Raw genomic sequence first — 15,554 nt, 5'->3', positions numbered from 1 at the left:
GTCTCGAGATTTTATTTATTTATTCATTTATTTTTACAGCAAAGGAAGCAGCTCAAGGGCAAAAAGAAGTAATAATGAGAAAAAAGCTCAATAAACACTGACCCTATAAAAAATGAATTCAGGAGAGTGGCAAAAAAAGGAGGTCAATTTCGGGGGGTGAGGTGTCTCGGTACCAGAAGAATATTTCGTTTCACTGTAACTTAAATAAACACTTGCCGACTGCCATACAAAATACTAGGCTACATAAAAAGCTATTGCCTCTCGTATTAGCAGAAACTGATTCACCCGCGGCCTCAGGGAAAATAGTGAACCGAATACAACGTCATTCAAACAGTAACATGCACCCAAAACCTCAAACTACCGTAATACAGCTACATAAAAAAGTTAGCCTATTAGTTAAGCAGAAATCAACACTTATATACCACATGCATGCCAAGTTGCCAACCCCTCGTGTTATGCGTTTTTATGACAAGTTTTGGGAGAATTAACGCGATGTAAAAATCCAACACACTTCTTACTGAACGCGAACAAAATCCCATTGACTAAATTACATGTTGTTCTTATGGGGAAAAGTTTAAACTGGTCTCTTCAGGAAGGCAACGCTAGTATAAAAGATTTTGGCCTATATTCCTAAGCATTTCGACGCCTAAGCTCACACAGTTGATAAGGCTATCGTAGAAGTTGAAGAGATTCCCATGGGTAGTTTAATTGTCTTTAGGAATAGTTCAACAAGACTTCTGAAGCCATGGACGTAGAAAACACTCATGAGAAGTTGAAGAGATATTGAAGAGATTCCCATGGGTAGTTTAATTGTCTTTAGGGATAGTTCAACAAGACTTCTGAAGCCATGGACGTAGAAAACACTCATGAGAAGTTGAAGAGATATTGAAGAGATTCCCATGGATAGTTTTATTGTCTTTAGGGATAGTTCAACAAGACTTCTGAAGCCATGGACGTAGAAAACACTCATGAGAAGTTGAAGAGATATTGAAGAGATTCCCATGGGTAGTTTTATTGTCTTTAGGGATAGTTCAACAAGACTTCTGAAGCCATGGACTTAGAAAACACCCATGAGAAGTTGAGGAGATATTGAAGAGATTCCCATGGGTAGTTTAATTGTCTTTAGGGATAGTTCAACAAGACTTCTGAAGCCATGGACGTAGAAAGCACTATGAGAACCCGACTTAGTTATCTCCTTTGTGGCCCTTGAAAATGATTGTACATACGTACCTGAAAAGTCTGAAAATACAAGCATGACACAACAGACGGAAAAGATGAAGCAAATGTTAAAACGTATGAATTTCTAAACAAAGAATATGTTAATTGTACCAAGTAGAAGATCGAATTGGTTACGTATATACTGTATATATTTCATTCCACAGAACTTTCTTGATTCAATATATTTTTACTATAAGAATATTTGAATGACCGTAAGTCCCAAAGGTGGAAAAAATAATAATACAACTGAATTATCTTTCCCTAATCTCTCTAACTTCCGCATAAACAGGGATCTGCGACAAAATTTTAGCGATAAGATAATGTTTTGTGGCTTTTATGCTTTGATATATCTTAATAGTAACCATCATACGCTACAAGAAGACGCCGATCTCGACAACGACTAAGAAGGAGAAGAAGAAGAAGAAGATAATAATAATAACAATGATCATAATAATAATAATAATAATAATAATAATAATGACACTAATACTGATAATGATAATGATAACGATAACGATAATGATAATAATGATAATACGGATAATAATAATAATAATAATAATAATAATAATAATAATAATAATAATAATAATAATGAAGCTACTATAGAGTATATAATTCATTACCACCAAAGTATGCTTTTCACGTTTAAATGGAAATCTTTTATATACGAGCATAAATACCAATATAATTTCCAGGTAACATCAGAAATTACACCTAGCAGCAATTTCTCCTGCTTTCCGTAGGTGAGCAAATATCAGTAAGCGAAAAAGTTATAAATATTCAAATTTCTGTTTACTCAGGTATATCTGTAGAAGGGCAGGTTTTTCTCTCTAGCTGGCAACACTGGTAAATGTGCCGTGAATCGCTCCAAAAAGTCGCCCAAACCCGCCAAACCCAGCCACTAAAACAGCCCAAACGTCACATGCTGGGCCTGTACACAAAATGCCGTACAAATGTATAGATGTATATGGGTAAATGAGTAGACATGTATATGTAGGTGAGGATAATGTTCAATAACAGAAGACGGATCGATAGAAAGATGTTGAGAGCTTGCTACAATAATATTTTCGAATCAGAAAATGGGATGGCATATTTTTCGTTTTATAACAATATACTTTTACTAAATTCAGTTCTGCAGTCGAGCGTGTGTAAACTTTAAAGTTGAGTCACATTAAACAATTATTATTAGAATAACTTTTTTTTAATTAAAGACACCGGCGTAGTCTGACCTATATGCCCCAAAAATGTTTATGGAATAGCCCCGACCTCAAAAAGTTTTTATATATATATAAAAATAAAAATATCTAGAAATATAGGCTAAATCTCACGGAACAGATTCGGTCTAGCTGATCCTGTCCGGTACACGTTCCTATCACGTATTCGCGGCCACACCTCACTCTGGTAAAAACTTAAAGATTATTGATTGGGGCGGACACCGGGCTAAGCTGCCAATGTATGAAGATCCTAAATTGATCAAAGACACTATGGATTGCCCCGCCCCGGCCTTTCCCCGTAGCCTATATTCTAAACTCCTTGACCAACGCGTGTTTCCGAGCGTAACCAAGGATACAAATCGGATATAAAGATACACACGGGATACAAGGATACAAATAGATGAATTGTTGACCGTTGTTCCGCACTTCTCCGAGACAACCTTCGCGCGTAGCTACCCACAAGATTTGGCGTAGCTACCCCGGGGACTATGCGTAGGCCTATTCTACCCCCGTTTGAGAACCACTGGCCTTGTTCTACAATATTAATAATCCAATAAAACGCTTTCTAATGTAACAATCACGGCCACCCACTTTCACGCACAATCTTCACCCTTAATTTGTCACTATTACCAATCCAATAAAACGCCTTCTAATTTAATAACCACGGCCATCTACCTTCACGCACAACCTTCACCCTTGTCAATACATACCTCTTCTCCCCTGATGGAGGCTGACGTGTGGCTGCGTCGATCGCTGAGGCCTGACGAACAACAACCACGAGTTCCGAAGCCAACCATTTTGATGTTTCACCATGCCCACGAAACGACCACCTCATGCACAGGTATTGCCTCTCTGCTGATGAGTAGGCCTACACTACGATTAGAGCATATAAAGGTTTTGGTAATGAAGCTAGAAGTGTGTTAAAATGACCTGAAAACACATTAGATTCCTCAACACACCTCACAGTCTCCCGTTGGCAGACAGAGGAGCACTAGTTCATGATTCTGTCAGAGTCCAACTGCCTCGGGTCGACCAATTATAACCGTTCTGAGCTCACATAGGCCAGGTTGATTATATACCGTCTCAGAAACAAAACACTAATACTGCTCTTCAAGATTATATCAGCTATCGCGGTACCAGCAACATATGCATCAAATGATTCAGTTTGCCTCGATTCAATGACGCGACTCACTCGTTCCTTCTCCTCGTCAACTCTTCCTTTTAGTTGCCAATTTGACTTTGAACTATCCGGGCTTTGCTGTCTAATGCCGAGGTAACTATGCTTTATTCTATTTTATACGTTAGATTTAAATGTTAAAAGTGACTACCCTTTTACCACCCCAAACACAAACTCTTTAACCCCTTGACTGCAGATTTCCTACAAGAAGACATCACCAAGCTACAGAAATGGAAAAAAAGTGGCTGCTACAATTCAGTTAAGAAAAACGTAAAGTCCTGCACCTTGGGAGGGGATATCCAGCATACCAATACGGTATACCACATGGGAAACACTCCATTATCCACCACAGTCAGAGAAAGACCTGGGACTAAATGTTACCCGGGCTACCAGTCAAGACAAAATCCGTGCCAATCGCAGCGGATGGGTTAATATGTTTGTTACCAGAATATTAAGTCATGTGTCACGAAGAGCTTTAAAGTACTGCTCCCAGAACTTAACCTTCTGGGCACACCCGCCACACCGCCACCCACCCAGCACATGAGCAGGAACACTGATAAATGACAGCTTTGAGGAGGACTGCATGTGGCTGCGTGGTTGATGCTGCCTAGCGAACACGAACAAGCCATGAGTTTCAAAGCGTCGATCGAGCGTTGGGGACAATGAAAGAAGGGTAAAAAAAACTTTCTATTAATCACTTCACTTACAATGGATTATCTGATAAATTGATACACAGACTAAAAAACTAACATGTGGTGAAAGAGGATACACTTAACAATCACAGGGAAATAGCGACACCCTTCGGCATTTGAGGATAGGAAATGCATCCGTGTTGACTCCAATTTCCAGAACAAGGGTGAGGTTATTTGCCTTTGATTGCCAGATTGAACACAAGGTAATATTCATGACTAAGCACATTTGGGGTGTATAGTGTGTGCCTGTCATGCTGGTGATGGTGGCAGTTGTGTGTGTGTCAGGTCTTAAACAGCCGCACACTACACACCGGAAATGTTCATTGCTGATAACAGTACGAGATGGGAATCTATATGACTTGAATGAACTGCTTATTACATTATATATCTAATACTGTGGCACATTGCAAACTAATAATATAGGGTGTAAATACATGTCTATAAATGAGGAGGGAGGTGAATATGACAACGAATCATTTGGTGTTTGTTCCTTTGTCCTCCATGATTCCGTAAAGCTGAGAACGGAAAGGAAAGGTTTGTTTTTTGTCGCCATCCTTCACGCTACAAACGCAGACAGAAAATGGCAATCAAGAAGACATAGTTAACGTAAAAATGCATCTCGATATATGTATAGTGGTATCTCACTATGGCTTGCTACTCAGTTTGTACATAGTATAAGAAGCTTTACTAAAAATCTATACAAAATCATATCTACTTTATAAGAGGGTCTAAGCTATACTCTTCTGGGCTCCGTACTTCAAAGCATCCATTCCTTATTCCATATATTGAGGATGCCACACTCATGGTTCACTTAGCACATGCAATACAAAAGCGAAGAGGGATGCTTCTGGGGTAACCTAGGCTCTGGCAAGTACCACAGACCTCAGTTTTTTGTTCCCTGTGGAGCCTGCTGGTGACACCGAACATCTGACATGGGCTACAAAACCTTAGCAATGGGAGAAGCATTCTGATACAAAACATACAGTGCTTGGTAAAGGTGTGCGTTGCCTTGCTTGAGGCGCCACACAGTTAAGGCATAAAGAGAATGATGGTTTTGTGGGTGAGATTTTATCCAAGTATGTGGCAACTACATGACATCACTGCATCCGTCAGCTGTCATCAGCCACCTCAAGGCCACCCACCGCTCACCTATGGGCTGTCATGGTGTTCGGTGGTCTGCTGCGACTTGCTCTGCAGCTGTGCCTTGTTTTTTGTTCTTATTAGAGGTGATTGTGGCGTCACATTGTTACAGCGCCTACTAGGGAGCTAAGCAGAGAAACCACTGCTCAGATCGTTGCTGTAGAGGAGGCAGGCCACCAATCTAAGGAAATGATTGAGTTGGTGGGTGCAGCGAAGTCGACAGTGAGGTGAGGAAGTGCTGGGTGTGTTTCAGAAGGGGAAAACAGTGGTAAGACGCATTCACAGAAACCTCCGTCTGGTCATCCCAGGAAGACTTCAAGTCTGTGAAGGCTCTAACCCGACGGATACTCTCCAATGAACGTTTTAGAAAGTTCACAGACCTTGAAGAAGTCTTCCTGGGATGACCAGGCCAAAGTTTCTGTGATGGCATCTCACCAGTGTTTTCCTCTCTGAACCATGCACAGTGCTTCCTCACTTACGAGTTTGCCACACCCACTAACTCAGATATTCCCTTGGTTTGGCGACCTGCCTGCTTCATAGCACTGACCAATGGTTTCTGAGCCTAGTGACACCACAACCACCACTAATAAAAAGCAAGGCATGGCTGAGGAGCAAGACGTGGCAGACCACCGATCACTGTGACAGCCCGGAGGTGACTGGCGCCTGGTCCTGAAGTGGCTGCGGACAGCTGACGGATGCAGTTATGTTGTGTAGCAGCAGCAGACTTCAGTCTAATATCTTTCACCTACAAGGCCACCATTCTTTGTTTGCCACAAGTCTGCGACGCCTTGAGCAAAGCACCGCATACTTTTGCCGAGTCCTGTACACTGCATGATTGATTGAAGTCTTGTATGTTCATTATGTGATTGTCCTTAACAAGGAAAGCTTATAAGTCTTATTTAATGTATGCTACAGGCATCATCTCTAGTATACAAAGAATCACTAATACAATCAAGCTAGCAGAATGGTAAAAAACATGATGGTCCAGTACCAAAACACTGCATATGTGAAGATCACATGCTCAAGTGAGCACACACAGATGGAACATGACAGCTTGATGGTTACCATATACTCAGTCTTTACAAAATATTAAGAGAAAAATCATTATTTACATTCATCATAGCTATCATCATATGTTGTATTCAGCTGATAATGTTACGTCTTAATTATACTGACTACCCTGACATTTTGTGCTGCAAAGATCTTCAGCTCCGACCACTGAATCTCAAGTCAGTTCCTTACACGCTTACCTAGAGCAAACAATCCAAAATCCACCAAACATTAAATGCACAATACAAAACTTAGCAGAAGTATAACAAGAGCTGCCTCAGCAGACCAATGCAACTATACTGTGACTACAAAACTTAGAGGAAGAAGTAGCTGCTGCAGCACCTGAGATACAAACATCATAAAATAAGAGGCCTCTTAGGACAGGGGAAAGAAAAGGAAGTCAAGAAATTTTAATAAACAATTTTTCCCATTACACAAAAACACATACTTTGAATAATAAAAAACCTTGGCCAAGATTAATGAAATTTCACTAATCAGTTCAATTCCCAAAATTACAAAGTTTCAAATTCTCACCCTAGTAATGAATCATCTCCCTCAGCGTGAGGACAATAAATAAACAGCAGTGAGTCACTTTTACTCATATCAAGGAATTGCCTCACCGCTGGCCAGGACTCCACCCTCCCAGGCTGGCACGGGATGGCCTCACCAATGCCATGATTTAGTTACTCATGTACTCATACTGACATGAACTCATCCTTCCATAAATTATAGTTAATCATACTCTTTGATGTGGTAGTGTGGGTTTAGTTTTGCATGACACTGGCCTACAGATCAGTGTCATACCAAGCTGCCATTTGATTGTTGTCTCGAGGAGGCTGTGGAGGTATCTGCTGGTCAAATGTTAAGTCTGGGTGGCCTTGGTGCCCTGGCGGTAAGTCTCTGGGGTCTATAGGGCCATAGTTTGACCCGGGGCCCCCATGCTGGGAGCCAATATCCAGGCCCTGCATCGAGTCCACAGGCACATGGTCATAGCCGCCTGCAAATTATTTATATATTAAAACAGAGTCACTATCCCTTACATGTGACACAGAGCATTTGAGGAAAGAATTCAGATTATTTAGGGTAAGAATTGCATTGGCTGGATTTCCTTTTATCTTGCTTTTCCAGCTTGACGCAGGCTGGTGCAGGGGAATTTAGGGAACTAGTGTTGAGCCTCCACACTCCTGTCACCTCCAACATGGCCAGCTTGAAAACTCTTGCTGCCTGCTTGACTGATATGAGGTTTTCTGACTAGCGAACTGATGGCCTCCTTTATCCAAAAATACTGAGGGGGAGGGATGCTCCTTTACCTTCTGCATTAAATGAATCCAACAAGTAACACAAAATATTTTAGTACCAGGCCAGGCCAAATAGCAGGTGGGGGTTGATGCCTCTACTGTGTTGTGGGTGAAATGTTAAACTTCTATATTAAAAAAAGATAAAGAAAAGAACAAGAAAAGGTATTAAGGTGTCGTAACATCTGTTCTGGTTCCAAAATTGTTTCAAACAATATTTCAGTATTCTCAGTTTCACAGCAACGGTTGTCTTGCTTTCATGCCAATTTCCATACAATTTAGAATGTACAAACCACATGAAAAATAATACCAATTCTGAATTTTGACTTCCCAGATCTTTTATATTAGCCACCAATGAACATCTTTATGGAACTGAATGTCTATAGGAGAGAAGAGTGCTTCCAGTGTGCACAGAATTCTCCTGAGTCATTCTTGTATAATGTTCAGCTTGACTGTAAGAGCATCAGGGGCTTCAAGCTGACCTACAACAGCCAGCATTTCATGGACGCTCATCTGTGTGACAAGTTCTTTAAACCATCAGAAATATTGCCTTGCAGGATTGAAACTCTTGTATATATCAAAAGGGGGTTTATTTCTCCCTTGCTACCTCTATCTCTATCTTCTCCCTAAAATATATATTGTAGGCCTTTTTCCCCATGCTGAGAGGCTGAAACAAGTAAATAAACAAAATATGCCTGATACCAAAGCTCTTAAGGTAAGGGATGATCCTGTAACACACACACACTAGGATGGAGGACGGGGAATGAGGCCCCGGCAACAATTTATGTTTTGAATTTTTTACCTCTCATCAAACTTATCAAATTGCAATTTTTGCTTGCCTCCTCGCCTTTGCCAGCAACAGGGTCACAGAGGAGGAGGAGAAGGAGGATGGTAATGATGATAGGAATGATGATAATGATAATTGTGATGATAAATGAAGGAAGGCTTGAAATCAAGAACTTAACAATGGGTTGAGAGAGCAGTCTCCTTATGTGAGGCATCTCCTAGAGTAGCAGAGAAAGGACTGATTCAAAGGCTGTAAATCTTAAGCAGTTTTCCTTTGGATCGAAGTGAGCTCTTACCCCAGTGAACCAAAAACCCTGCTGTGCTTGTCACAAACTTATTGTAAAATATACAAATCAAAGGTTAAACAATAGTAAAAAATTATAGAGAAGATGTAAAAAAAATTCATAAAACTTGCACACATATGATTTATAATACAACATGATGAATTGTGCATCTAAAGCTGAAACGAAAACCAGTGATAAGAAAAAATGTATGAAAATATAACAGAGATCTTAAGTATCAAATAAAATGTATACATGATGAAATTAAGTGTTGAGTTTGAAAATAAGTGAGCTGAAATATCAAAAAAGATAATCAATACAACATAATGATGGCTGAAAAATATTATTCTTTTTAAAAATGGGCTGAAAAGTTAAACCATAAAATAAAGATTAAAAACAAACTGTTGGACCTGCAGAAGTTGATATATTTAAAGCATCAAACAATAATGTAAATGTGATTGTTAAAACAGAGAAAAATAATACCAATGAAGAATAAAAACACGGAAAAAGGAAAAAACAAGTAATGGTGAGTGGTGGAGGCTCAGGAAGAAGAAGAAGAGGTCAGGAAGAGCAGAAAGCACAAAAGTAGCAACAAAAGAAAGCAAGGGAAGCAACAGAGCAGCAGATTTAAAGATGAAAAGGAGTCAGTTAGCAGAGAGGGATGGATAAGATGAATGCCTTTGACTACTTTGTTAAGGTTAAAGATAACTACAAGGACTTCACACACAGATAAAGTACACCCTCAAAGTATGACGGGAGTATAACATAAGAACCCTTGCACCCAAAAACATTCCACTATTTCAAAATCCAAAGAGATGGAGTTCACTTGTTTAACCTGGAAGCAGCGACGGGCCAAATTTGTGGCTTTCCTGTGTACCAGCGACGGGCCACATTTGTGCCATGATATAAACCACCCAAACAGATATATAATCTGATCACAAATGCATTGATATATATTATGAAATGGTTTGTGTGAGGGGTGATTTTTTCTCATTTTTCTCGCTTGGAGGGACCATTAACAAACATGATCTCCGCTGCTGCCGGGTTAAAAAGACTGAACATGCAAACAGTATTAGAGCCTTTAGGTCCCCAGAAATGCTCTATCCAAACTATGCAAATAAGTGGTGAAGGGAAATATTCTTTGCAAGGTCAATAACAGTTGATGACTCCTTCCACTGGCATATTTTGAGGTCTTTCTTCAAGGGAGTTTCTGGTCTACCTCCCCATCTCTCAGTCATTTGATTTGATTTGATTTGTGAAGGTTGCCAAAAATGTGCACCACGAACATGCACATTACTTCCTAGAACACCCAAAAGGTATAACACTCTTCTGGTTGATGTGAGTGACCCAACAGCTTCTTTGGTTACCACTCCTCAGCACACTTCCTGAATACACAAGCTGGGGTAATCAGCTCCCTTTTAATAAGTAAATCTTAGATATAAATCTCACAGGTTCAAATCATCGGCTGGGGCATAGAAAGCCGGCACCTGAAATGCCCTCACCAAACATTTTCAAGGAACAACCAATGAGCTGAAGGGGTGAGTAAAGGAGAATAAATCAGCAGTCATTCCCATGGCAATGGCGCCACACTAAATAAAACATCCATTGAAGTAGTGATATATAAATGTTAACTGGTCTAGTTTTTTCATCGTCACCGTGCTCTCAAGTCCCAAATGAAACACCTGCACCATTTGAACTGTATACAAAATATCTTTACTTATGTCTAGTGTAGCACTCTGTGTCTGGCACAGTCCTAATCCCAGAGATGCAGTTACCAGTTCAATTTGACAAAAATGTACGTTAGGACAGTTATCTAGACAATGGAATAATGATCTACACACCATTTCCCAAACATATTCCGTGGTAACTTACACTGCTATCTTGAAAGCTAAACACCAACTAATATTCTAAACAGCAATAATCTTTTGAAGGAAGGACCTGCTATTTCCTTTGCTGCTACAAACTAACATTCAACAAAGAGTCACTGCTGTCTTTGTTCACTACAGGATCCTCCACATGCTTGCCACTAGAGACACCATGTCGAAAACCATAAAAAGAAACATAGACTAGGAAAAACTTATTGCTTAAAAATCATGATCAACAACCACAAATCAGAACAGGTCCGCCACAACCCAGCAGACCTCGCGGCTTTGGGTCGTATTAAATATTTCGGCGCCCAAGTACACATATTTGACAAGGCTTTCGTAGGAGTTTGGGGCATTTCCAGGGCTAGTTTTATGACCCTGGTGGTAGTTTGACCTTTCTTCTGTACCAAGAATCGAAAGAAAGACTCATTAGAACCCAATCAATCTCCTTTTTGTTTTTGGCCTTTGGAAGTAGTTGATATGAGAAGCGGAAGTGTCTTTTAATACCGACCTTTGTCCCGCACTAATGACAGGAAACACCGGTCTGGGGAGTGCTCTGATATGCCTTCAAAAAGAGTGAGGAGAGGATCATGTTAGGAGCATAAGGACTAGTTTGTATAGTACTCATTACCTTGGTAGTTCGGCCCAGCGTGGCCACTGTGGACACTAGGAGGGCCTTGGGCGTACATGGGGTCATAGTGGCCTTCTGGGGGAGCTATGAAGTCCTGGAGGTCCGGGGGCATGGCGGCCATGTCTCCCTGCCACATGGAGCCGTCCTCGCGGAACAGGGAGTTGGTCAGCTCCATGCTCAGGCGCTTCTTGTAGTCCTGCGGCTTGTCCTCCGACATGCGGAACAGAACAGCTGCGGCGTAGGTGGCTGGAAGGGTGTCACAGTGATTGATCTTAACTGTGGATTGTGATTGAATTCTGCACAATAAGCAACTAAAAAACATGAAAAACATTATTATTATTATTATTCTAAGATACAAATAAGGTAGAGAGGGAGGAGCAGGGACACTATAAACTTAGGGCAACAAATATCCCAAAATACACAACTAAACAAAGATGAAAAATCACATGTCTAGAACCGTTTTACTGCAGAGTCCTTGAATCTATCACAATATTTACTTACCTAATGCTTTAACCATAACTATATTAGTCATATGATAAGGTTAAAATAAACAGAGTCATCAGCAAATCTGCAATGAATCTCACAAGACAATATCAAGTCCGTGCCCTCAACTCACCAACTCCTTCATTGCGCGAGTGGAGCAGCTCGGTGAGGGGCGCCGTGGCTCCTTCCTGCTCTATCATCTCAGCGCCCTCCTTGTCCGCTGCCAGCTCACAGAGGACGCCGGCCGCCACACGCTCAATGTTCTCAATGTCATTGTACAGCAACTGAGGAAGAGAGGGACACAGCCTTGTAACTCATGGCCCTCAATGAACGAATAACCTCTGACGACTATCATAACTGCCTAACTATCTTGGTCAATGCATATATTTCCCCTTCTTTATATAATTTTAATACAACTGCATGAGCTAACCAGTAGAGATGATATTTTGTACGAAGTAATAAACTGAATCACGAGCTTGAATCACCACAAACATGCAAGCTAACCTGTACGGAAAGGGAGATGAAACTCCTCACTTACGCACAAGGTAGCCTGAACATAGATGGGGATAAAGCTTATATGGTCAATGAACTGAACGACAAGCCTGAATTGCAACAGATAGGAGCTAACAATAATGGGGACAAAACTAATAATCATCCTTAAAACTGAGTGAGCTAACCTGCAGGAAGATGTGGATGGCACTTTTTTTTTTATGGTAACAAATGAAGCGCTATAGATATGAAGCACCACAAGCCTGAATCACAACAACCCCAAAAGCTAACCTAAATAAAAATAAAGGACAACTCTCCTCAGTAATACACAAACTGACCTGCAGAAAGATAAGGACAATTTTTCTTCTTGTTGACGTTTATTTTGTTTTGTCTTTTACGGTAACAGAAGAACCACCCCAAGATTGAATCGCTACAAAGATATGAATTAACACAAACAAAAATAAAGGACGAAGCTCCTCATCAACACCTAAACTTACCTGCACAAAGATGGGGATGACGTTGAGGCCCCGGATGATGGCCCGGTTGTGTGATTCGCGGGCCAGGATGTGTAAGGCACCCACGGTTCCTTCCACGATCTCCTCCATCCGCACCCCATCAGCATAGGCCCCGATGCTGCCCGACCCACCGCTCGCCACTGACGAACGTTGCTGCGAGAGAGAACCCCATTAGAGAAGTTGTGGCCCTACCGTGTACCAGCGACGGGACAAATTTTCGCCATGATATAAACCCCAAAAAATAGATGATGCATAAACTGATCACAAATGCGTTTATATATATTATGAAATGGTTTGCGTGGGTTATGATTTTTTCTCATTTTTCTCACTTAGAGGGGCCTTTAAGAAACATAATCCCTGCAGTTACTGGGTTAAATGAATCCCACACTATATTATTGTATATGACACTAATAACATTGAGCTTCAGGGTCTGCAAGTATAAAGCACAACATCCACCTACCCTCTGTGTGTCCTGGAAAGCCCTTATAAGCAGCTGCACCAGTCTGGGGATGGCCCCGGACTCCCGCAGGGGGGCGTGGTTGGCCGAGCAGAGGGCCAGGTTTCGGATCAGGCCAATGACAGCCTTCACCAGGGGCCAGCGGGAGGGGGGGTGCAGGAGGTTGACGATGACGGGGATGCCATTCTTGAGGCGAGCTGCGTTCTGGGCCACCTCTGCGTCTGGGTGCCGGGCCGTTAGGTGGCGGAGAGCACAGACCTGCGAAACGACATTTTATCATTATTTTTTTTTTACAACAAAGGAGACGGCTCAAGGGCAACAAAAAGTGTAGAAAAGAAAAAGCCCGCTGCTCACCACTCCCACAACAGACAAAAGTAGAGAGTGGCCGAAAGAGAGGTCAATTTTTTTCTTTACAACAAAGGAGACGGCTCAAGGGGAACAAAATGAGTAGAAAAAAAAAGACCACTACTCACCGCTCCCACAACAGACAAAAGTAAAGAGTGACCAAAAGAGAGGTCAATTTCGGGTGGAGAGGTGTCTTGATACACTCTTCTTGAAAAAGGTCAAGTCATAGGCAGGAGGAAATGCAGACGAAGGAAGTCAATGTTACCTCTTTCCTTTTGGCCTAAGTCTCATTTAAGGTCTTAGTTAACATATACATGGGTAAGTGTATCCCCTTCAGTAACATGTATAAATGGGAAAGTGAATGCTCAAATATAACTCTGCTGCACTGTGGTTAAAGTAAGTCTTATTTCAGTCTTCTAACTGCACCCATTTCAAGTCTCCACCCTTTGCCTACAGAAAATGAGGTACTGGATGAAGATAACCAGCATTGCATATTAGGTCTTTTTTTCCTTTTTTTACAGTTGCAGAGTCAGATCAAGGGAAAAATAGATGAATAAATAAATAAATTACACTAAAAAAACACTAACCACAGCTCCAGCAAAAGAAAATACCAAAGAGTGGCCAGAAGAGAGGATCAGTATCGATTGGTGAGGCATCTGGAACTTAACTCTCAGGAACAAACATACCAAGAGTGAATACATCAACCCTCAGTACTCACGGCAGGCTCGGTGATCTCCTCCCTCTCTCCAGCGCTGTAGATGGTGGCCACGAGAGCCTCCACTCCGCCAACCTGACAGACCGTGATCTTGTTGCGCTGGTTGTTGCAGGTCAGGTTGGAGAGGATGCCGGCAGCACAGGTCACAACGTTGATATCACTGGCACGCAGCAAGTGCACCAAGTTTTGTAGAAGCTGGTCCATGCTGTCCTGGAGGGGGGAAGAAAAGGGACCTCAGTGTATGCTTTCGTATGGATGTACAGATGGTGATATGACTATAACCCTAATGCATGGAAACAGCTTTAACTTTTGGGGGTTGTATTTCCAACCTCAAATATATGCTTCAATAGATCTTTAATATATAGACGACTTTGGCTTTAACCAGCTGACTGTGGATTTCCTACAATAAGACATCACCAAGCAACAGGAATGGATCAAAAAGTGGCTGCTACAATTCAATGAAGAAAAATGTAAAGTCCTGCATCTTGGGAGAGGATATCCAGCACACCAATACCACATGGGAAACACTCCACTACCCACCACAGAGGCTGAGAAAGACATGGGAGTATATGTTATCAGGCTGCCAATGAAAGCCAAATTCGTTCCAATTGCAGCGGACGGGTTAGAAAGGGATGTGAAAGGGTAAGTGGTACTGAAGGGATGTAGAATGAAACAGAGCAGACTTAAGAATCTAAAGTATGCACATTATTAAGTTTGCAGAGTATGAAGAGACAGACAGAAGAGTTTGGAGTGCTCAGAGGACAAGTTACCTTATCCATCCTTCTATGCACAATTTTGGATGAATACACAAATGATAAGTAACGATACAGTATGAAATATGAGCGCCTTAGGATCTAAACTACATATATGGCTAAGTTTGTAATGTGAGAAGATAGACAGAAGAGTGTAGAGTGCTGCTGTGAAGACAAGTTTCCTTTATCTATCATAAATATCACTTGTACGCACGACTTTGGTGGCAGCGTCCGAGAGGTTCCGCAGGGTCCAAAGGCAGTTCTGAACGAGGCGAGTGGACTGGTGGGTGAGGTGCATGGCCAGCGCCTGCATCCCGCCGGACTCCACGATGGCCGGCTTGTTGCTTGAGCACACCGACAAAACTGTGAGGAGGAAAAGTGGAGTGTTAAGATTTGTGACATTGAAAAAACGCAAATAAAACTGTTAAATATTGTAACCTAAGAGC

The 15,554-nt window shown here is 41.5% G+C and overlaps 1 protein-coding gene across 3 annotated transcripts in view; it reads right to left on the bottom strand.

Annotated features, from left to right (window-relative positions):
- Positions 1 to 4,286: 4,286 nt before the first annotated feature.
- The window catches only part of LOC127002778 (armadillo segment polarity protein-like), a 32,258-nt gene continuing 20,990 nt past the window's right edge, over positions 4,287 to 15,554 (bottom strand). For all 3 annotated transcript variants that reach the window (XM_050868967.1, XM_050868968.1, XM_050868969.1), the window contains 7 exons: positions 15,323 to 15,471; positions 14,360 to 14,566; positions 13,300 to 13,554; positions 12,822 to 12,992; positions 11,969 to 12,119; positions 11,353 to 11,598; positions 4,287 to 7,491 (listed from right to left, as the gene is read on the bottom strand). In XM_050868967.1, the coding sequence (XP_050724924.1) occupies positions 7,280 to 7,491; positions 11,353 to 11,598; positions 11,969 to 12,119; positions 12,822 to 12,992; positions 13,300 to 13,554; positions 14,360 to 14,566; positions 15,323 to 15,471 (1,391 nt within the window). In that variant the 3' untranslated portion in view covers positions 4,287 to 7,279. The remainder of the gene's footprint in view (positions 7,492 to 11,352; positions 11,599 to 11,968; positions 12,120 to 12,821; positions 12,993 to 13,299; positions 13,555 to 14,359; positions 14,567 to 15,322; positions 15,472 to 15,554) is intronic.

The sequence above is a fragment of the Eriocheir sinensis genome, chromosome 24, assembly GCF_024679095.1.
Source record: "Eriocheir sinensis breed Jianghai 21 chromosome 24, ASM2467909v1, whole genome shotgun sequence".
Classification (NCBI taxonomy): Eukaryota; Metazoa; Arthropoda; class Malacostraca; order Decapoda; family Varunidae; genus Eriocheir; species Eriocheir sinensis.
Note: the sequence above shows the minus strand (reverse complement) of the source record. Positions and strands in the feature narration are given on the sequence as shown.